At 46.4% G+C, this 23795-nt stretch overlaps 1 protein-coding gene across 1 annotated transcript in view; it reads left to right on the top strand.

Moving 5' to 3' along the window:
• ZCWPW2 (zinc finger CW-type and PWWP domain containing 2) overlaps positions 1-23795 on the top strand; it is a 133777-nt gene that overhangs the window by 61994 nt on the left and 47988 nt on the right. The window contains exon 7 of the mRNA XM_065398417.1: positions 2669-3042. Coding sequence (XP_065254489.1) covers positions 2669-3042 — 374 coding nt within the window. The remainder of the gene's footprint in view (positions 1-2668; positions 3043-23795) is intronic.

Below are 23795 nucleotides of genomic sequence, written 5' to 3'. Positions count from 1 at the left end.
CCCTCTAGACCAGGAAAAGGTTCTGTAATACTAGTAAATTAAATCTGCTCCTGTTTAAAAGCCAAATCTAAGCAATAATGCTTAGTAAGTATATGAAGATAAAAGACGGTTACTCACCTTCTTGTAACTTGTTCTTCGAGAGGTATTGTTCACATCCATTCCAATTAGGTGTGCGTGCATTGAGTGCATGGTCATCAGAAACTTTTTCCCTTAGCAGCTCCCATCAGGTCGGCCTGGAAGCCCCCTGGAGTGGCTCCCTCATGGCGCTCAATATATGACCCTGCCAACCCAACCCCCCTTTGGTTCCTTCTTGCCGGCTACTGCGACAAAGGCGAAGGAGGGTGGGTATTGGAATGGACATGAACAACACCTCTCGAATAACAACAGTTACAAGGTGAGTAACCGTCTTTTTTTTTCTTCGAGTGATTGTTCACATCAATTCCAATTAGGTGACTCCCAAGCTCTCCCACGGGGGTGGGGTTGGAGTTAAGGAATCATTGACTGGAGCACTGCTTTACCGAGAGCTGCATCATCTCTAGCCTGATGTGTGATGGCACAGTGGGTGGCAAAGGTATGCACCGAGGACCAGGTAGCCGCTCTGCAGATCTCTTGGATGGGCACCTGGGCCAGGAAAGTGGTGGAAGAGGCCTGAGCCCTTGTCGGTTGAGCCATTATAGCCGGGGCTGGGACCTTGGCGAGGTCATAGCAAGCACAGATACAGTCCGTAATCCAGGAAGAGATGTGCTGTGAGGAGACTGGAAGTCCCTTCATCTGGTCTGCCATTGCTACAAACAGCTGGTTTGACTTCCTGAAAGGCTTTGTGTGTTCAGTGTAGAACTCTAATGCCCTCTACACATCTAATGAGTAGAACTTCTACTCCTGTGCATTGGCATGTGGCTTGGGATAGAAAACGGGTAGAAAAATGTCCTGGCTGAGGTGGAATTGGGATACCACCTTGGAGAGAAAAGCTGGGTGCGACCTGAGTTGTACCTTGTCCTTGTGGAAGTGTGTGTGTGTGTGTGTGTGTGTGTGTGTGTGTGTAGGGTGGTCAGAGGTTAATGCTTTTAGCTCCGATACCCTCCTGGCCAATCTGATTGCAACCAGAAAGGCTACCTTCCACGAGAGATACAGAAGGGAACATGTAGCGAGTGGTTTGAATGGGGCTCCCATAAGCCTAGCTAGGACCAGATTGAGGTCTCAAGTCAGTATCGGTGTGCGAGACTGAGGGTGTAAGCATTCCAGGCCCTTAAGGAAACGGCCCACCATAGGATTGGCAAAGACTGAATGCCCCAACTCTCCGGGTTGGAAAGCTGAGATGGCTGCGAGGTGCACCTTGATAGATAATCCGGCCAGGCCTTGCGGCTTCAGGTGTAGGAAGTAGTCTAGGATGAATGGTATAGATGCCTGGAGTGGAGACACTCGACTGAGATTACCAGTGTTGTGAGATGCTACCAGGGTGGTGCTTCTGCTGTCTCCTGTTGATGTCACTCGGCTGCGTGCGTGTGTTCCCTCTGTGTGCTGCCCCAGCTCTGCGCAGATAGCTGATACAGCAAACCCGACGAGAATCCCCAATAACCACAGAGTCTTAGTAAGATGCAAAGTCACTTCGGACTAGGTTTATTGCGATCTCGGACACAATGGCAGTTCCCCGTAGTTTACTTAGTCTACCGGGCATACTACGAGAAGGTGCCTCTTGGCAAGGACCCGGCTCAGTGGCGGGACTTTCCACTGCCCCCGTGGCCGGACAAAGACACCACCCCAGGGATACATTTTTATACACGGGTACAAACAAGTTACACATCACTCCTGACGTATTGAGGTGCAACCCTTTCACGTAGCAAGGTACAACCTCCCTACGTAGTAAGGTGCCGCCTCTCACCTTGTACATGTTGGTTCGATCAAAACAATTCTATCCATCATTTTACCCTTTTGCCCCTGTCATTGGGATGGGTCGGCCTGTTCCATGTTATCTGTGGAATGTTCCAGTATAGTATGTGTTCTGATATCTGGTGTTCAGTACCTTTTAGGTATGTCTCTTTTTGCAGCATCAGCCCTTTCCCTGCCAGCTTCTGTGAGCAGGGCCTGCCTTTGGCTCACAGCTTAACTTTGCTTTATGCTAGCACAGTCTTGACCATTTCTTTAGTTCAGGCCTCAGGCCTCATACTGGGCCTTTACTTTACTGGGCCTTCACTTACTACATTCAGCACAAAAAAACGTTTCCATTTGGCCAGGTAGGTGGCTCTGGTGGAAGGTTTCCTGCTACCAAGGAGCACCTCCCTCACCAATTCCATGCACTGGAGCTCCCTCGCATTTAACCCTGAAGCTTCCAGGCTGTGAGGTGCAGGGACTGGAGGTCTGGGTGAAGCAGGCGGCCGTGGTCCTGTGTAATCAGATCGGGAAGGAGCTGCAGCGCAATGGGGGTGCTGACTGACAGCTCCAGAAGTGTGGTGTACCAATGTTGACGTGGCCATGTCAGAGCGAGCAGAATTATCTCTGATTTGTCCCTGCAGATCTTGAGGAGAACTTTGTGGACAAGTGGTATCGGAGGGAAGGCATACAGTAGGTGGTTCCTCCATTACATCATGAACGCATCCAAGATTGATCCTGGGCTGTGTGCTTGGAAGGAGCAAAATGTTGGACACTTCCTGTTGCTCCTTGTGGCAAATAGGTCCACCTGGGGAAATCCCCACATCTGGAAGATGGAGTGGGTGATGTCCGTCCAGATAGACCACTCGTGACTGCAGAACGACCTGCTGAGGTGGTCTGCAAGCTCGTTGCGTGCTCCTGGAAGATAGGACGCCTCCAAGTGAATGGAGTGGGCTACTCAAAACTCCCACAGGAGAGCCTCCTGACAGAGAGGGAAGGAGCGGGCTCCGCCCTGCTTGTTTATGTAGAGCACAGCGGTGATGTTGTTGGTCAGCACTGCCACGCAGTGACCTTGCAATACTGTATGGAAGATTTGGCAGGCTACTCTTACCACTCTGAGTTCCTTTATGTTAATGTGGAGCAGGATCTCGGACTGCGACCACATGCCTTGAGTCTGTAAGTGTCCTAGGTGTGCCCCCCAACCGAGGTCTGACTCGTCCGTTATGAAGGTCATGGATGGTTGAGGGGTGGTGAATGGGACTCCGCAGATCATGCGAGTGTCCAACCACCATCCTAGGGTGCCTAGGACTCGTGGCGGTACTGTTACTACCGAATCTAGACTGTCCCGACCCAGGTGATAAGCCATAGCGAGCCATGCCTGGGATGGTCTGAGTCTCATCCTGGTGTGCCGCACCACATAGGTGCATGCCGGCATGTGTCCCAAGAGGCTGAGGCATGTCCTCGCGGTGGTGGTGGGGTATTGTCTGACGTCTGAATGACATGTGACAGTATTTGTTTGGAATCTGGGTTGTGGCAGGATGGCTTTTGCCTGAACCGAGTCCAGCACCACCCCAATGAATTCGATTCATTGGGTGGGTGACAGAGTTGATTTGTCTACATTGAGGAGGAGACCCAGCCTCTGGAAGGTCTCTCTGACTAACCGGACAGGGGACTCCACCTGCTCCCTGGAGCGCCCTCGCAGGAGCCAATCATCTAAGTAGGGGTACATCTGCACCTGTCTCTTTCGGAGAAAGGCTGCGATGACTGACATATACTTGGTGAACACCCGGGGAGCTGTTGATAACCCGAATGGGAGCACCGTGAACTGATAATGTATGCGGTTGACAACGAACCTCAGAAAGTGTCTGTGGGATGGCCAGATGGCTGTGTGGAAGTATGTGTCTTTCATGTCAAGGGCAGCGTACCAGTTCCCCGGATCCAGAGAAGGGATAATTGTGCTCAGGAAAACCATGCGGAACTTTAACTTTACCATGAACTGATTGAGTCCTCGCAGGTCTAAGATGGGTCTGAGACACTCCCTTTGCCTTGGGATTAGGAAATAATGGGAGTAGAATCACTTGCCCCTTAGCTCCTGAGGAACCTCCTCCACCGCTCCCATGGCGAGGAGCGCCTGCACCTCCTGGATAAGGAGTTGATCATGAGGGGGTCCCTGAAGGGGTGGGAGGGAAGGGAGGAGCAGAATTGGAGATAATATCCCACTTCTACTGTGCGAAGAACCCAGTGGTCCGATGTTATATGGGACCATGCATGGTAGAAGTGGGATAGACGGTTCAAAAAACGGGGGGAAGGATCTGTAGTGGTGGCTGGTACGCCATCCTCGGGCGTCCCTTCAAACCCCTTGCTTGGGTCCCGACGATGGCTTGGTTGGGCCCTGCCCTTGGCCTGAGGGAGGGTTGGAAGGCCTACGCCATGAATTCCTGCCCCTCTGGCGATAAGTATCCTGCCTAGGGCTGGGTTGGTATTGCCTCTGCTGTTGCACCGGCTGAGGCTTAAAGGGCTTTCTCTGGGTGGGGCAGGTGTGTTCATCCCCAGAGATTTCATGGTTGCCCTGGAGTCCTTACGGCTGTGAAGCCTTGAATCAGTCTGGTCAGAAAACAGCCCTGCACCCTCAAAGGGAAGGTCCTGCAGGGTCTGCTGAAAATCCGGGGGAAGCCCAGATGCTTGGAGCCAAGGTGTTCTCCTCATGACCATCCCCGAGGTGATGGTATGTGTCACGGAGTCAACCGAGTCAAGTGGGGCCTGCAGGGATGTCCTGGCAACTGCCTTCCCCTCCTCGACCAGAGCTGAGAACTCAGCCTTTGAGTCAGTGGGAAATAACTCCTTATATTTTGACATGGAGTCCCATGAGTTAAAATTATACCTGCTGAGGATAGCTTGCTGGTTAGCTATCCTCAGCTGTAGACCCCCTGTGGCATAAATTTTCCTGCGAAAGAGGTCCATCTGTTTGGCCTCTTTGGCCTTAGGAGCTGGTATTTGTTGACCCTGACGCTCCTTCTCATTCAATGCAGAGACCACCGGGGAGCAAGAGTGTGGGTGGGAGAACAAAAATTCATAGCCCTTAGAGGGAACAAAGTATTTTCTTTCCACACCCCTGGCAGTCGGTGGAATGGAAGCTGGAGTCTGCCACAAAGCACTATAATTGTTGCCAATAGTCTTAATTACTGGCAACGCCACTCTGGAAGGGCCCTCCGGCATAAGAATGTCCACCACCAGGTCCTCTGGCTCAATGACTTCCTCCATCTGTAGGCCCATATTACGGGCGATGTGGCGGAATAGGTCCTGGTGGGCCCTGTGGTCGATGGGCGGAGGACCTGAAGTTGAGGCCCCTGCCACTTCCTCATTAGGCAAAGATGAAGAAGAGGCCAGTGGAGACACAGGGTCATCATGGCCCACCATCTGCTCAGGTTGGTCCTGGGCTGCGTTGGTGGCAAGTGGCTCAGCGTGGACCGACGGGACCTTGAATGAGGGTGGATCTGGGGCCGGTTCCGATGTGCCCTCTGTAGTATGCGGGGGCGGTCTGGAAAGGCCGCCTCTGTGGTATGAGGAGCGGTTCTGTCCACCGGTGACCGTGCCCGGTGATGCCCCAATATAATGGATCTAGAAACTCTGGAAGGGGGGTACCCTGATGGTAAGCCCGGGGGGTCCAGAAGGGCCATTGTGCAGCGGGTGGCCATTGAGGTTGCCAGGACGAAGGAGCATGTCTCCCACGCTTGTCCGACCTGTGCCTACTACGCTGTGAGTAGTAGACGCCGTCCTCAGAGTCCAAGGATCCTGAGGGCAATGAGCACGGCAGTGCCAAGGATCCCTGCACCAGTGTTCAGTGCCGAGAGGAGGAAGTCAGAGATCGGTGCCACAACAACTGTGTAGACGAAAGGTGTTGGCTTTCCTGCGACTAAAACCAGTGCTGCAAGTCTGGTGCTGGGGAGCGGCTCCTATGTTCCAGTGCCGTATCATGATAGAGGGTGATTGTGACTGGTGCCAATTCCCCGGTGCTGGAGATTCCGAGCGACACGTTCCCTGGGTCTTGCTGTCTTGTACTGGGGCTAGTGCCAGGGGTGAAGAAGACCAGGAACTGTGCCATGAATGGTGCCGGTGTGGAGAGGAAGATGGCCTCATCAGTGCTGGTTTGCCTCTAGATAGCACCCGTGTAGATGGTGCCAGGGGCTTGTCTCTAACAGCAGGGGGCTGAGATAGAGTACTTTCTACGAGGTCCCTTGCCACCTCGAAAGTATCTGGGATGGAGGGAGCTTCCAACTCCTCCACCAATTCAAGCCCCGCCTGAGAGTAACTGGGTGCTGGACTCAATGGTGTCGACTGGGTCGCCGGAGTCAACCGCACGGGGTCTTGCTGTTTGGAAGTTAAGTTCTTCCTCTGGGGCAGCAAGGTCTCCCCTGATGGTCTTGCTCTCTGAGGAGAGCTCTTTCTGTCGGCCTTCTTGTGACGGTTAAGGGACACCGGAGACGTTGACCGGTGCCGGGGTGCCACACTGTGCTGCGGTTCCGGGGATCTTCAGTACCAAGGATCTCTAGCACCAGAGTCCTTCCTCGGTACTGGTTCATGAACCGACACTGGGGTGCTGTGCACCGAGCTCGAGCCCGGGACTTGGCGGTCGGGTGCCGCAGGACGGAGTGTGGCTTCCATCAGTAGTTGTTTCAAACGGAAGTCACGTTCCTTCCTAGTCCTAGGCTTCAAAACCTTGCAGATCTTGCAATGCGCGGACTGGTGCGCCTCCCCGAGACACCTCAAGCATGAATCGTGAGGGTCACTGTTTGGCATAGTCTTCTTGAATAGGACGCAAGATTTAAATCCTTGGGCTTGAGGCATGCCCTGGAGCGCAAGGCTTGGGCTTGAGGCATGCCCCGGAGCGCAAGGCAGGGTGAGGGGAACGATCCACTCACCGACTATACTACTAACAATAACTATCACAAGAAAATAAAGAAATATTTCAAAAAAGAAAACTAAGAATGGCTAAGGGAAGACTTGCAGGTGAGCAAGCTAACGCAGTTCCAATGCCACCACAGACGGTAAGAAGGAACTGAACGGGGGTCAGGTCAGCAGGGTCATATATTGAGCGCCTTGAGGGAACCACTCCACGGGGCTCCCTGGCCGACCCGACGGGAGCTGCTAAGGGAAAAAGTTTGACAACCGGGCATGCGGCGCGTGCACACCTAATTGGAATTGACGTGAACAATCACCTGAAGAAGAACTATTGGTGCTTTGTAAAACTCTAGTGGAACGAGACTGGAGGCTCGGTGCCATAATAACATTGCCCCATTGAGCATAAGTTTTGACATAACAAGCATTAGGCCTGCCATAATTTGTGTTTTAGACCCATATCTTTCCTGGCCCAGTGGGACAAAGACTTCTAATAGAGACTGTCAATGCCCCTTTTAAGGATGGCAGAATGAAGAAAGCTCTGAAGCAGGATTTTCCAATCTTTCAGATTTTTCCTTATGAACATTTTGCAACTACATGCTGTTGACTTGGCAAGGACTGTCAGGGACTTTACAAGACAAACTGACAGTCCTCTCCTGTGAGAGAGTCCTGCAACTGGTTTTCTCTAGATAGTTACTCAGTAGATTTTGACTGTCCCTGAAGAAGGAATACACAGTTTTTGTTGGAGAAGTCTTAAAATTCTCATTCCATTTTCAGCCTCCTATCTCTATGGGCTTGTCTACACAGACATTTAGTTCACAGCAAGTGGGAATGTAAATCTACCATACACTAACCTGCTGCACATGTAGGTGTCCATGTGGACCCTGCTGCTGTGCTCTATAATCTAATCCTAACCTAGACTAGATTAAGCAGGATTAGATTAAAGCACTAGGGAATTTTTAGTGTGCAGCAGCAGGGTCCACATGTCCATCAATGATGGACCCATTGCACATATACTATGCAAGAGCTGTGCATGCTGCTCCTTTTAAAAAAGGACCCAAATGTCCAGAGAGTTTTACCTAAAGTTCTTACTCCTTGAGAGATCCATAAAGACTTCTTAAGTCCCAAAGGTGAGAAGACTGCTTCAACAGACCCTACCATCTCTGAGTGCTCCAGAAAGCTGATGGTCCACGCTGGGTTCCAGAGCCCATTTGTCATTGAGGAAGTCCCACTTCTCCACCATGAAGGAGAGCAAATCCCAGCTCTCTGTTGAATGCTTTTCTGATCTCAAGATCACTTGGTGTCACATATGGGGTATAGGCAGTGCAAGCTCGTGGTCAGAACAGGAGACAGAACAGAACTGAAGTTGTGGTCAGGAGACAAGCCAGCGGTTGGAGCCAGTGGGTTCAGAAGAAGGTAGAGGCTAGGGCTGGAGTGGGAACAGGCACAGTCTTGAAGCAAGGACAAGTACAGGAAGCAGATCTGGCACAGCTGCAGGTGTAGAACTCATTGAGCAGATGCTGTGTTGTTGTTGCTACAAGGCTTAAATGATGATCTGCTGGCTGTTCTGTCCAATCAGGGAGCACAGTCACTTAGTGAAGATTTATGGGGTCCAGCTGGTCTCACTGGGTTGCCAGGCAACTGCGACCAGAATCAGCTGAGTTCCTGCTAGGAGGGCTTATGTATGCCTACCCTCCAATTTCCTTGATAAAGAGAATCCTCAAGAAGATTATGCAGGACACAGCCCTAATAAAGACAGCCATAGCATGGCCCAGACAATTCTGGTTTTCCGACCTCATGAACCTGTCAACACAGCCCTCAATCACACTTCCAATACACACAGATGTGATCTTTCAGTCGAAGGGACTAGTCCTGCATCCAGACTAGACGTGGATGCTGAGACTCATGGCCTGGATGCTGTTGTATCTTACTGATGAGCAGACTGGTTTCAAGATAAACTCTTTATGAAGAAACAGGAATTATGTACAGAAATGAGGTAACAAAACTCTACTGTTCTGTGTAGCTGCAGACTGCATCTGCCCTATCTTGGGATCCTTTGTTTCTGCCCCAGCAGAAGGTGTGTTCCAGGAAACCAAAGACTGCATCTAGAGTGTACAGGAAGTGGGGCATCTCTGCAGTTCCTGGAGGACTTACTCTATAGCACGTCTTCCCTTTTAAAAAATTTCCCAACAGAACTAAAACATTAAATTAAACTATCAAACTAGTACAAATACAAGAAGTGACAACTCTTCTGGTTGCTTAAATATAGCACTAATATGTCTCGATCAGTCTGTTAGGGCATTTCAGCAATCTCCCTGATCTGTATTGCAAACCTTTAGGCAAATCCTTGTCTGTAACAGACTGTTTAGGTTTATGGTCAATAACAGGATCAGTTGTATGTTTTCAACTTGTATGTCTGCTCTCACTTCATTTGTCTTGGTCAAATTGTCGAGTGTCTTGAGCAGATGTTTATGATTCTTTTGTAAGGTTTTTTGTTTTCATCTGTAATCACTGATTATGATGATCAGTGCAGCACTGACTGGTCAGTCCCATGTTAAGTTCTCAATGAGTCTTTGTATTTAAATTGTGGAAGAGGTCTTGCTCCTTTTATTGTAATATTTTGTCTAATTGTACTTTCCCAGTCTTTTCTTTACTATCAGAGACTCCTTATTCATCCATTGTTTTTGTCCCATATCTAGTCATTGAATATTTATATGTCTGTAGAGGAGTTCGGAAGGCGACTTCCCACATTGCAGCGGTGTTGCCCTATATTTGAATAGTGCTAAATATGGATCTTCTCTTCCATCCATTGCCTTTTTGAGCATGTTCTTTTCTATACATACTTCACGTTCAGCTAATCCATTGGCTTGGGGATGGGCTCTAGATGTCATACATTTTAGCAAAGTTCAAGAATTCCCTATTCTTGAACTGTGGTCCATTGTCAGTTATTACTAGTTTTTGAATTCCATGATATACAAATACAGATTTAATGTGCCTGACAACTGTTGATGCGGTGGTATCTTCAAGTGTGATGACTATTTGGAAACTGGTATAATAGTCCATTACAGCCAGGTGATTGTGTCCTTCCCATCCTGAACATGTCAGTTCCAACTTTGTCCCAAGGAATTGTGAATTGTTTGTGTAATATCATTGGTTCTTTCTGCTGGGAATTGCTGAACTTCTGACATGATCCACACATGCTCACTATTTTTTCAATGTCACTATTCATCTGTGGCCAGAATACAACTTCTCTAGCTCTTCTTTTTGATTTAGTCATTCCCAGGTGCCCTTCATGTATTCATTCCAATATTTTCCTTCTCATCACTGTGGGAACCACAATCTGTGTTCCTTTCAAGAACACGCCTGAAATAGCTAAAAGCTCATTTTTATAACAAACATGCAAGTGGGATTTTCCCCCTCCTTATCACTTTTATCACTACATGCAGCATTTCATCTTTAGCTGTTTCTGTCTCCAGTTTATCCCACATGCCTGGAGATACAGCACATGGCATTTTTTATCATGTTCATATGTATGTTTCCTGCTTATTCCAGATCATCAGGCTGTGTATTGTCAGGTAGAGCATGTGCTCTTGACAGTATGCCTGCCATTACTAAGTGGTATCCATGTTGGAACTCCAGAATCATATAATATTTCTGTATTTTCAGAAGTAGTCATTGTATCCTTGATGGTGCTTCTCCAAGTCCTTTTTTGTGTATTGCAATCAGTGGTTGTGATCAGCTTCTTCTTTGAAGCTATCACCAGAGAAAAAGTCATGGGATCTTGTACATCCATGCACCAGACCTAGTGTATCTTTTTCAAATTGTGCGTAAATCTTCTCTGTGGCTGTCATAGCCCTAGATGCATTTGAGACTGGCAACCAATCCATTCCATGACACTGTAATAGTACTGCTCCCAGCCCTCCTTTCAAAGCGTTTGTGGAGAGAGTGATGTCTTTTAATGGGTCAAAAAATTGCACACTGGAGCTAATAGAAGGTGCTTTAAATCATTGAATTTTCTTCCATGATCTGGCATCCATGCCCATTCAGTGACCTTGTGGAAGAGGTGTCTTAGGTGAGTTGTGCAAGCTCACTATTTAAGTCTGAACTTGCTGACATAGCAGCTTTTGAATTCCCTTTTCATTTTCAGGTATCTGCATGATCAGTCTTGCTTGACTCTTTAATTCATCAGTCAAGATTCCTTTGGAGGTCAGTCTCTCTCCCGAGTATGTTATTTCCTTTGTTTGAAATTGACATTTGGACTTACTCAGTTTAAGGTTATTAGTGCTTGCAATTTCCAGTACTCTTCTCAATGTTCAATGGCCGTGCTGCCCCAAATTATTATGTCATCATTATTATGTCATGCATCTGATGAAGTGGGTTTTAGCCCACGAAAGCTTATGCCCAAATAAATTTGTTAGTCTCTAAGGTGCCACAAGTACTCCTCGTTCTTTATGTCATCAGTGTACACTTTAACACCTGTTTGACCCTCTTGCATCTGGTTTATTGTATGGTAAAATAGTTCTGGAACTTAACATATTCCAAAAGCAGTCTTAGGAAGCAGTGTCTGCCAAGTGGTGTGTTGATAGTGTAGATTTTGGTGTTCTCAGTGTCCAAAGAGATCTGTCAAAATTCAGCTGATGCATCTAGTTTGCTGAAGAATTTGTCTTCTGTTGTCTCAGACAACAGTTCACTTCTTGGGGTCAAGTGAAAGTGTTCTCTTTTTATGTTTTTGTTCAGTTTCTTACTGTCTATACACAACTATAGTCCCACTCCTTTTTTCTCTACAGTTACTAAGTGAACCCAACTGTTGGTTCTTCTGTTATCCAGATGATATCATTTGTTGTGATGTTTTGCAGTCCTTCTTCTAGCCTCTTTCTTAAGCTTTGTTGAACTTTTCATATAGCATGTACCATATGTTTTACATCTTCTCTAAACTGTATCTTGTATGTTAGTTGGAAGCATCCATTTCCTGTGAATATATCTTTGTATGATGCTATTAATACTTGCATATCTGGTTCTATATTGACTGTCTTTCTATGGTATACATCCTCTTAACTTAAAGACCAAGCACCTCATGCGTGTAGACCCAAGTCTGATTGCTTGCCTCTGTTTACTACCCCAAACTCTGGTTTCTTCTTGAGTGCTTGCCTTAGCGGTATCCGTAGGGTTGGCTGTGGTGCATCCTGGAGTGCTGTGCTCATGTACTGGTATATTAGGCGCTGCTGGCCCTACGCCCTCTCAGTTCCTTCTTACCGCCTGTGATGGTTGGTTGGAGTACCTCGTCTTGCATTGCAAGAGCGTTAGTGGTTCTTTACAACCCATTGTCTATCTTCTTTGTATATGGTTTGAAGGTACTTAGTTAGCCATTAAGTTAAGTGTTAGGTTAGTTTGGTAGTTAGAGTACCAGCTTGGTCTTTGCACTGGAGCGGGGTATGCCCCGTTCCCCCAGCTTTAAACCATGCTTGTCATGCACCAGGCTGATGCATATTAGTGACCCCCACAACAGCTGCTTGAAGTGCTTGGGGGAGTCCCATATAAAGGACAAGTGCAAGATGTGTAAGAACTTTCGCCCTAGAACCCAGAAGGAGCGGGATATTTGCTTGAGGGTCCTCCTCATGGAGGCTGCGCTTTGTCCTGCGTCGGAGCCATCCTGCTTGGCCTCCGCTCCTAGCACCTTAGCAAAGGTGCGGAACGCACTACCAGCATCTGGCTCCGCCCAGCACCATTCCACCTTGCCGGTGCCTAAGAAGTGGCAAAAGAAGAATGGCTCCCCGGTACCAGAGGGGAAGGGGGCTTCAGGCAAAGGACCTATGTCAGACCATGTGACCATACCAGAGCTTCATGGAGGTACCACTGCAGTCGGACCCCCTAGCCCAGCCAGAGATCCGACTCTAACTCCTGGGCGTGGCAGCGGACTCCAGCTTCTCCTAGGGCTTTTGTTGCCAGAAGTGGCCATGGCGGCTAAAGAGCAAGTAGGCCAGCTGGCACCGCAGATGCTGCACCAGGGGTCGGACTCAGCTAAGACCCCAACATCCAAGGGCAAGTTGAGCTCTACCCTGATATCTGGTGGTGAATTATGGCGAGTGTGGAAAAGAACTCCAGGGGCTGATCTTGTTTGCATAGGCACACCCACCCGCCTGGCATGAGACAACAGCAACTGATAGTGGTTACTTTGGATGGGGTGGGATCCCCAGTTTCTCTGTTATTGGGGCAGGAGGAATAAAGTGTTGTTACCCTGATTATGTGAATCAAGGGCAATGAAACTGTTTTATGACAGAGGCTCTCACCATCACCTAAGTAGCACTCGCTAGACAAGGGACATGGGTTCCACAACCCAGTGAATTGAGAGGGGATGGGGACAGGTATTTGTACCTGATGGTATGGGCCCCTTTTGAGGGCCTGAAACACCAATTGCACCACCTCCTCTCTCCACTGTTGAATGTCAGAGCTAACTTTGATTCCATTAGGAGTCTAGTTACAGGCTGCTGAGCTGAATGTGCACCAGCACTGGGGCTCCCCTACTATGAGCTGAAATCACTAAGAGCTGAAATCACAAAAGAGCTAAAGTTACTAAGAGCTGAGATCACTGAGTGCTGTGTTAACTAGTGGGGGAGCCTGAAGCTATATTGCTAAGCAGCTGGTGGAGCAGTTTGCAGAGACGGCTGGAGGAGGAGCAGCGAGCGGCGCGGAGCCTTGCGGGGACGGTTGGAGTGGCCCAAGGAATGGCAAGCGGAGCTGTTTGCGGGGACGGCTGGAGTGGCTCACAGGTCGGTGAGCGGAGCCATTTGCGGGGACGGCTGGAGCGGCTCACAGGTCGGTGAGCGGAGCGGAGCAGCTCGTAGAGCAGAGCAGTTTGTGGGACGGCAGGAAGTGGACTGGCTCGTGGTGAAGGCTGCGGCGGAACCCCACGGAGAGACGGCCGGTCGGCCTCGGATCACGTAAGGTGCCCCTTAACACCCTGCGTGCCCCCTTTTACTCTGGTGCTGCTCTGACCAGGGACAGAGACTTTGGGGGTATTGGACTTTTGGGACTCTGGGTGATCTTTGGGTTGCTGGATTCAAGAACCAAAGGGAAAGGACACGGCCCAATTTGCTGGGGTGGGTCTTTTGCTCATGGTTTGTGTTAGGAATCCTGTTTGTGGTGTTTTTTCCAATTTAATGCTGATGTCGTTTACCTCATGTTATTAAACATTTTCTGCTACACTCAGACTCCGTGCTTGCGAGAGGGGAAGTATTGCCTCTTAGAGACGCCCAGGGGGTGGTATGTAATTGTCCCAGGTCACTGGGTGGGGGCTCGAGCCAGTTTTGCATCGCGTTATTGAAACGGAACCCCTAGATACAGAACCCGGCCCTTGTTGCTGCCAACTTAGATGGGCAGAAGGGTTACACAGGGATACTCTGTAGTCCCAGCAAAAGTGAGGGGCTAAATAGGGATTGGGAATGGCTGAGCCATTACAAACATTGAATCTATCTCCCCTTGTAAGTATTTTCACACTTGCTTCTTATCAAACTGTCTGTACTGAGCCATCTTGATTATCACTTCAAAAGTTTTTTTCCTCTTACTTAATTGGCCTCTCAGAGTTGGTAAGACAACTCCCACCTGTTCATGCTCTCTGTATGTGTGTGTATATATATCTCCTCAATATATGGTTCACTCTATATGCATCCGAAGAAGTGGGTTGTAGCCCACGAAAGCTTATGCTCTAATAAATTTGTTAGTCTCTAAGGTGCCACAAGTACTCCTGTTATTTTTACATTTAGTCACACCACCTTACATGGTTATACACAAGGTGGTAATGGACTTCCACATCAGTCAATCAGTTTCTTTCTCATTGTTCCCCAAACTTCACTCTCACCTTGGGGATCCCCACTTTCACACACTGGATATGAGCAGAACTTCGTTATACTTAGGACTAAACCCTAGCATATTTCTAACAGATTGTTTGTTTGTGGTATACAGGAAGAGAGTGATGCAAGGGACATGGACTATTTATACTCAGTTTGTCTAAATTGATACTCCTGGGGGAATTCTGTGCCTCTGTGCATGCACAGAATTTATGTCCCCTGTAGATTTCTTTGCTTCCCCACAGAAAAATGACTTTCTGATGGAGAAGCAAAGAGGAAGCCACAAGAGCGGTCATGTGACCCTCCTCAGCAGTATGTTTCAGATGCTCAGGGCAGCCAGCAGAAAGGTAAATCACTGTGGGGCAGGGGGCGGGACTGGGGAAGACCTGGCTGGTGGCTCCTACCCTGCGCCGGGCTCAGCTGCTAGTCCTGGCTGGGCTCATAGACTCATAGACTTTAAGGTCAGAAGGGACCAATATGGTCATCTAGTCTGACCTCCCGCATGATGCAGGCCACAAAAGCTGACCCACCCACAACAGAATTTTCCAGCCTGCGACCCCTGCCCTATGCTGCGGAGGAAGGCGAAAAACCTCCAGGGCCTCTGCCAATCTACCCTGGAGGAAAATTCCTTCCCGACCCCAAATATGGCGATCAGCAGGACCCCGAGCATACAGGCAAGATTCTACAGCCGGACCCTCATTTTACCCGCGATGGCACGTTAATGCCTAATTGACTAAAATCACGTTATCCCTTCAAACCGTTCCCTCCATAAATTTATCAAGCCTAATCTTGAAGCCAGAAAGGTCTTTCGCCCCCACCGTTTCCCTCGGAAGGCTGTTCCAAAATTTCACCCCTCTGACGGTTAGAAACCTTCTTCTAATTTCAAGCCTAAACTTCCCCACGGCCAGTTTATATCCATTCGTTCTCGTGTCCACATTACTACTGAGCTGAAATAATTCCTCTCCCTCCTTGGTATTAATCCCTTTGATATATTTAAAGAGAGCAATCATATCCCCCCTCAGCCTTCTTTTGGTTAGGCTAAACAAACCGAGCTCCTCGAGTCTCCTTTCATAGGAAAGGTTTTCCATTCCTCGGATCATCCTAGTGGCCCTTCTCTGTACCCGTTCCAGTTTGAGTTCATCCTTTTTAAACATAGGAGACCAGAACTGCACACAGTACTCCAAATGAGGTCTCACCAGCGCCTTGTATAACGGAAGCAGCACCTCCCTGTCCCTACTAGAAATACCTCGCCTAACGCATCCCAAAATCGCATTAGCTTTTTTCACAGCCACGTCACATTGCCGACTCATAGTCATCCTGCGATCAACCAGGACTCCGAGGTCCTTCTCCTCCTCCGTCACTTCCAACCTATGCGTCCCTAACTTATAACTAAAATTTTTATTAGTCATCCCTAAATGCATCACCTTACACTTCTCACTATTAAATCTCATCCTATTATTGTTACTCCAATTTACAAGGTCATCCAAGTCTCCCTGCAGAATATCCTGATCCTTCTCCGAATTGGCAATACCTCCCAACTTTGTGTCATCCGCAAACTTTATCAGCCCACTCCTACATTCGGTTCCGAGGTCAGTAACGAATAGATTGAATAAAATCGGACCCAAAACCGAACCTTGAGGAACCCCACTGGTGACCTCCGTCCAACCCGACAGTTCACCTTTCAGTACTACCCGCTGCAGTCTCCCCTTTAACCAGTTCTTTATCCACCTCTGGAATTTCATATCGATCCCCATCTTTTCCAATTTAACCAATAATTCCTCGTGCGGCACAGTATCAAACGCTTTACTAAAATCGAGGTAAATTAGATCCACCGCATTTCCTTTATCTAGAAGGTCTGTTACTTTCTCAAAGAAGGAGATCAAGTTGGTTTGGCACGATCTGCCTTTCGTAAAGCCATGTTGTAATTTGTCCCAATTGCCATTCACCTCAAGGTCCTTAACTACTTTTTCCTTCAAAATTTTTTCCAAGACCTTGCATACTACAGAAGTTAAACTAACAGGCCTGTAGTTACCCGGGTCACTTTTTTTCCCGGGTCCATCGGTACCACCCCCGAGTTTACAGATTTATTAAAAATTATCGCCAAGGGGCTTGCAATTTCTCGCGCCAGCTCCTTCAATATTCTAGGATGGAGATCATCCGGTCCGCCCGATTTAGTCCCATTTAGCTGGTCAAGTTTGGCTTCCACCTCTGATACTGTGATTGCAATCGCCCCTCCTTTATTTCCCTCTGTCCTGCTCCCTCTATTCCTAAGCCCTTCATTAGCCTTATTAAACACCGACGCAAAATATTCATTTAGATATTGTGCCATGCCTAGATTATCCTTAATCTCCACTCCATTTACATGCTTCAGCGGTCCCACTTCCTCTTTCTTTGTTTTCTTCCTATTTATATGGCTATAAAACCTCTTACTATTGTATTTAATTCCCCTCGCGAGGTCCAACTCTACACGGCTTTTGGCCTTTCTCACCGCATCCCTACATGCTCTGACCTCAATAAGGTAGGTTTCCTTGCCGATCTGTCCCCTCTTCCATTCTTTGTACGCTTTCTGTTTTTCTTAATCGCCCCTTTGAGACGCCCGCTCATCCAGCTAGGTCTAATTCTCCTGCCTACTAATCGTTTCCCCTTTCTCGGGATCCAGGCCTCGGACAGCTCGTGCAACTTCAGCTTGAAATAATCCCAGGCCTCATCTGCCTTTAGCTCTCTAAGTATGTTAGCCCAATCCACTTCCCTAAGTAGTTGCCTTAATTTATTAAAGTTGGCCTTTTTGAAATCGTAAACCTTAGTCACAGTTTTATTTCTGTTAATCCTTCCATTTAGTTTAAACCGAATTAGCTCATGGTCACTCGAGCCAAGGTTGTCCCCTACTACCATTTCCTCAACTAGGTCCTCACTACTGGGGAGGACGGGACTTCCTCTTCCTCTTCCCCTGCACGGCATCCGGGGCTGTGTCAAACCCATCCCCAGATTTCTCCCCTAGCTGTAGGAAGCTCTGCAAACTCACTCTCTCTCTCTCTCTCTCTCTCTCTCACACACACACACTCACACACTCACACACACACACACACACACACACACACACACACACACACACACACACACACACACACACCATGCTTCCTGCACCCATCACTCCTCAGCTGGAGGAGGAGGGATCACTGTACAGGGAGCTGCTCCACCATACGCCCAACCCCTGTGCATCCAGACCCCCTCATACCCAGACCCCCCCACCGAGCCTCACTCCCCCTGCACCCAGAATCCCCCCGACAAGCCTCACTGCACCTGCACCACCTCTATGAGCCACCCTCACATGGATCCCCATCGTACCAAGCCTCAACCAACTGCACCTGGATCCCCACTCCACTGAGCCCCACTCCCACAACATCTTGACCCACCACTGAGCCCTCCACTCCCAGACCCCTCCACTGAGCTCTATACCCTCCAACCCAGACACCTCCCCTGCTGAGCCCCAGATAAATATTGATAGAAATATGTAGGATAGCCACATTTCGCAGCTTCAATAAGCACTAATACCTCATCTCCTACGTAGATGCCAGGTGCACGCAAGCAGTGCATCAGTCCTGGTTTAACTAAAGAACTCAGCCCACCCTCCATTTTGAGAAGTATTGCTCATTACACTCTCGCAGGTGGGAATGCACTCAAAGAAGAAAGTAAATTTACTTGCTAGTTACTGTTCTTTGAGAGTTACTCCTGTGCATTCACACAGAGCTCTCCTCTTAGAGTATGACGCTGCAGTTCAGGAGAAGGCACTGAAGCAGTTGGTGGGGGCTGCTCTCTCTTATATACTCTGAGATGTCAAACACTTATGTCACCAAGGGGCATTCATGCAGGCCCACAGCTTTGGTAAAGATTCTGGTAGCTTGGTACCGGGGCTGCTAAGTCCACACTTGCACATGGGCAGAGGTGACCCTTGAAGAACAGTTACCAGTTAGTAATCTCTCTCTGATAAGGAATTCCCAACACTGACTCACCCTGTTTAGGAACTCTGCTGTGAGATGCTATTTGAGTTCTGCTGATTCACTGGGGCAAGTGTAGCTCATTGAGTCCACTCTGGAGAGTTGCTCTCTGGACAGAAGCAACTGGAGTTTAGTATACTGAGATCGGTTTAGGGACCTTAGAAATAGCCAATCTTCGGTATAATGCTTAGGCTGAGGTTTACGTATTTGTTGGCATCTGAGTTAATGATAAATCTACTCCAGGAAGGTGACAAAAGTTACTCTAGGAAGATGACTTCAATGGAACTATATTGATTTACACCAGTGTCAGATCTGACCCAACAAGAGTAGATTCTTTTTAGAGCAAGGTGGAAATTCTATCAGCTTACACTGCCTGTCCAAAGTGTTGCATCTTTGAGGGTCCATACCTGTATGAGAAGTTCATGCATTAGAGCTTCACACCAACACTACTTGATTTCTCCAGGTATAGGTCCTACACATCTGTGTACTAGAGGTAAGTTGTATACAACATAGTTATAGTAGTGTAGGTCCCAGGTTATTCAAGAGACAACATGGGTGAGGTAATATCTTTTATTGGATCAATTTCTGTGGGTAAGAGACACAAACTTTGTCTCTTTTACACACAGAAGTTGGTCCAATAAAAGATATTACCGCACCCATCTTGGGTCTACTAGAGACAAGGGCAGTCCTGAATATACTGATGTCCCTCTTAGGCTAGGTCTACACTACCCGCCTGAATCGGCGGGTAGAAATCGATCTCTCGGGGATCGAATTATCGCGTCTCGTCGGGACGCGACAATCGATCCCCGAATAGACGCTCTTACTCCACCAGCGGAGGTGGGAGTAAGCGCCATCGACTGGGAGCTGCAGAGGTCAATTTTGCCGCCATCCTCGCAGCGGGGTAAGTCAGCTCCGATACGTCGAATTCAGCTACGCTATTCACGTAGCTGAATTTGCGTATCTTAAATCGACCCCCCCCCGTAGTGAAGACCTGCCCTTAGACTTTGTATTTGAAAACATGTCTAGATTCCAGTGGACCATCAAGCAAACTGCCTCTAGGCATCCCTCCTCGCTTGTTGCAAAATAGAGGAAAAACATGATCCCAGGCAGAACAAAATCTTCTGTAGGCCCTTCATACTGGGTCTCTGGATCAGGGAGAATTGTTCAGTTCTCCCTGTGGTAGAGGAAATCAGTGGTAAACCTTTTTGTTACTTGTCTGAACAATGAATTACCTGTGTTCTGCTGATACCCAGAGAAGATAGTTTTAACAAGATATGCCTTCTCTGTCCATCACAGGTAAGTCTATCAGTTCTTCTGATAGCAAGCTACAAAAGCTGAGGTGTCAAAAAAAAAGAAAGAAAGACAGACATTTGGCCTGTAATTGTTAAGCAGTTTAAAAATAAAGTGTGAGCTACAGATTTTAAAAGTTTGTAAACAAAACTTCTGGAATATTACTGTTTTATGCTGGGCATATTTTCATTAATGAAATCTATTATGGAATAAGCTAAAGTTCTTATACACAGGTTGAAAACAATATTACTTGGATTTGTGGCAAAGTATAGGCAGCCTTTTATAAAAGGATTTTTTAAAATATTCAGGTTTCAGTGGTAGCCATGTTAGTCTATATTAGCAAAAAACATGAGGAGTCCTTGTAGCACCTTAGAGACTAACAAATTTATTTGGGCATAAGCTTTTGTGGGCTAGAACCCACTTCATCAGATGTATGAAGTAAAAAATACAGGAGCAGATATAAATACATGAAAGGATGGGGGTGCTTTACCAAGTGTTAGGTCAGTCTAACAAGATAAATCAATTAACAGTAGGATACCAAGGGAGGAAAAATAACTTTTTTGAAGTGGTAGGAGAGTGGCCCATTACAGACAGTTGACAAGAAGGTGTGAGTAACAGTGGAGATGAATTAGTATTGGGGAAATTAAGTTTTTAGGTTTTGTAATGATCCAACCACTCCTAGTCTTTATTCAGGCCTAGTCTGATGGTATCTAATTTGCAAATTAATTCCGGTTCTGCAGCTTCACGTTGGAGTCTGTTTTTGAAGGGTTTTTTTTGTGTGTGAAGAATTGCCACTTTGAGGTCTGTTATTGAGTGACAAGAGAGACTGAAGTGTTCTCCTACTGGTTTTTGAATGTTATGATTCCTGATGTCAGATTTGACATGAAGTTGCAGAACTGGAATTAATTTGCAAACTAGATACCATCAGACTAGGCCTGAATAAAGACTGGGTGTGGTTGGGTCATTACAAACCCTACTGTATATACTCGTTCATAAGCAGAATATGTTTGGTAAAAAAGTGACGCATCAAAGCGCGGGGGTCAGCTTATAAATGGGTCTACACCAAAATTTGATGATTTTTAGACTTTATGGAATCATTGAATTGAATATCTAATACATTGTTGTTTTGTTTACCTGGAGCGTCTGCAGGCATGGAGCCCCTCGACTCCCTGTGGCTGTGGTTTGCCGTTCCCAGCCCATTGGCTGGAAAAGGCAAACCGCAGACACTGGGAGCCGAGGGGCTCTGTGCCTGTGAACGCTCCAGGTAAATAAAACGTCCAGGCTCACTAGTGGCTTACCCTAACGGGCCAGGAGCCAAAGTTTGCCAACCCCTGAAATATAGGGTCGGCTTATTAAAGGGTCATACAGTTTTTGCTATTTTTACCTAGCCATCTTGGGGGGGTCAACGTATAAACGAATGGGCTAATGAACAAGTATATATGGTAAACTTAATTTCCCCAATACTAATTTCTCCCTACTGTTACTCACACCTTCTTGTCAACTGTCTGTACTAGGCCACTCTCCTACCACTTCAAAAGTTATTTTTCCTCCCTTGGTATCCTGCTGTTAATTGATTTATCTGGTTTGACTGACCTAACACTTGGTAAAGCACCCCCATCCTTTCATGTATTTATACCTGCTCCTGTATTTTTTACTTCATACATCTGATGAAGCTCACGAAAGCTTATGCCCAAATAAATTTGTTAGTCTTTAAGGTGCCACAAGGACTCCTTGTTTTTTTTAAAATATTCAGTTACTCTACCCTAGTTACTGTTCCTCAGTCTCAAAATTGAGTGTTTCTATAGGCAACAACTCAAGTGACTAAACTATAGATATTTAAGTAACATACCTATTGATGAAACATCGTACTATGTAACACACACTTACTGGCCCACCTTTTAAATTACTTAGAGGTTTGACACATCTGAGATGGAATGTTCACATAATGAATGCTTGCTTTAGGAAAGAGAGACAGTGCTCATAATGAAATCTTAATATCTATATCAGATTGCACACAGATCTCCTAAAAGGATGGATATTTGAACAATCCATTAAGAAACTATAGAAATTATAGTTAGAGATAATCCATTCCTTGTTAAGAAGAAAGTTTCTATATGGCAGTTTCATAATGTATGGTACGTTTGAGAACAGTTTCACATCTTGGTTCATACCTTTATTCAAGAAGAATCCATCTTTGTTTCTACACTGATATGTATTATCTATTTTGTGGTAGTAAATACATAGAAACAGTGTAAAGAGCCCAACTTTTATTTGGGTAATATATTGTGGATACAAATTGTTCCCACAAGAAAGACTCTTTTTTGAAAATCAGAGTCAAAATGATTTCAGACAAACCCTTTGATTATTGTAATGTTAATATGACCTACTAAAATCAATTATGACTGTACTGTTCTATATTTCAATGGTGTAAATATGTTTATAAACAATTACAATAATTTATATTCTATTTGCCAAGAATAATATTCAATATTTATTTGTATTGGTTTCACAATGTTTTTCAGGGGCAGGAGTGTTAGAGGATAAAACAGAAGCCAGTAATGACACAGTGGTATCCAAGAGAAGAGTAAGACCTTATCTTTTAAAATACAAGCTTAAATGATCAATTCCCATTTCCTTTTTGATTAAAAAGCCACATGCAAGACATTTTTTCCAACTCATTTTTGAAATATTATGTCAGTTTAGCCACTGTCAACTATTTTTAGGCCCTAAAATTTTCATGTATTTGAAAAAATTATTCTTCTTGCCAAAGTTCAATCATGCCTTTACTGTTTTTGGTAGGAGTAGTAAAAATATTATTTGCAACTGATACACTACTGCAATGATTCAGGTGTTTTATTCTCAAGTAATCTACAAGTGAATATTAAAAACAATTGTAATATGATTTCAGTCATGTGTTTTAGAGCCAATAAGGTGAAATTAAAGCTTCTGGCTGGTACTTTTATGTCTGTTTTATAGGTTTCATCATATCATAGAAATGTTGGACTGGAAGGGAGCTTGAGAGGTCATCCATTCCAGACCTCTGTGCTGAGGCAGGACCAAATAAACTTGGACCATCCCTGACAGGTGTTCATACAACCTGTTCTTAAAAACCTCCAATTATGGAGATTACACAACCTCACTTGGAAGCCTATTACAGAGCTTAACGACCCTTATAGTTAGGAAAATCTTTCAAATATCTACCTAGAGAGATTTTCCTTGGTGCAGATTAAGTCCGTTACTTCTTGTACTACCTTCAGTGGACATGGAGAACAATGGATCATCCTCCTCTTTATAACAGCCCGTAATGTATTTGAAAGCTTTATCAGGTCCCCCCTCAGTCTTCTTTTCTCAAGAAGAAACATGCCCAATGTTTTTAACCTTTCCTCTAGGTTAGGTTTTCTAAGTCTTATAATTTTTGTTGCTCTTCTCTAGACTCTCCAATTTGTCCACATCTTTCCTAAAGTGTAGTGCCCAGAATTGGACACAGTACTCCAGCTGAGCCTCACCAGTGCCAAGTAGAGCAGGACAGTTGCCTCCCGTGTATTCGGTACAACATGCATGTTCATACACCCCAGAATGATAGCCTGTTCCACAACTGCATCACATTGTTGATTCATTCAGTTTGTGATCCACTATAACCCTCAGATCCTTTTCAGCAGTATTACATCGTAGCCATTTATTCCCCATTTTGTAGTTGTGCATTTGATTTTCCTTCCCAACTTTGCACTTGTCTTATTGACAATCTTATTGATTTCAGACCAGTTCTCTAATTTGTCAAGGTCCTTTTGAATTCTAATCCTGTCTTCCAACCACTCCCACCGTGGTGTCATTTGCATATTTATAAGAATACTCTCTATTCTGTTGTCCATGTCATTAATGAAAATATTGACTAGTACTAACCCCT

Source organism: Emys orbicularis, chromosome 2, assembly GCF_028017835.1.
Source record: "Emys orbicularis isolate rEmyOrb1 chromosome 2, rEmyOrb1.hap1, whole genome shotgun sequence".
NCBI classification, from domain to species: Eukaryota; Metazoa; Chordata; order Testudines; family Emydidae; genus Emys; species Emys orbicularis.
Note: the sequence above shows the minus strand (reverse complement) of the source record. Positions and strands in the feature narration are given on the sequence as shown.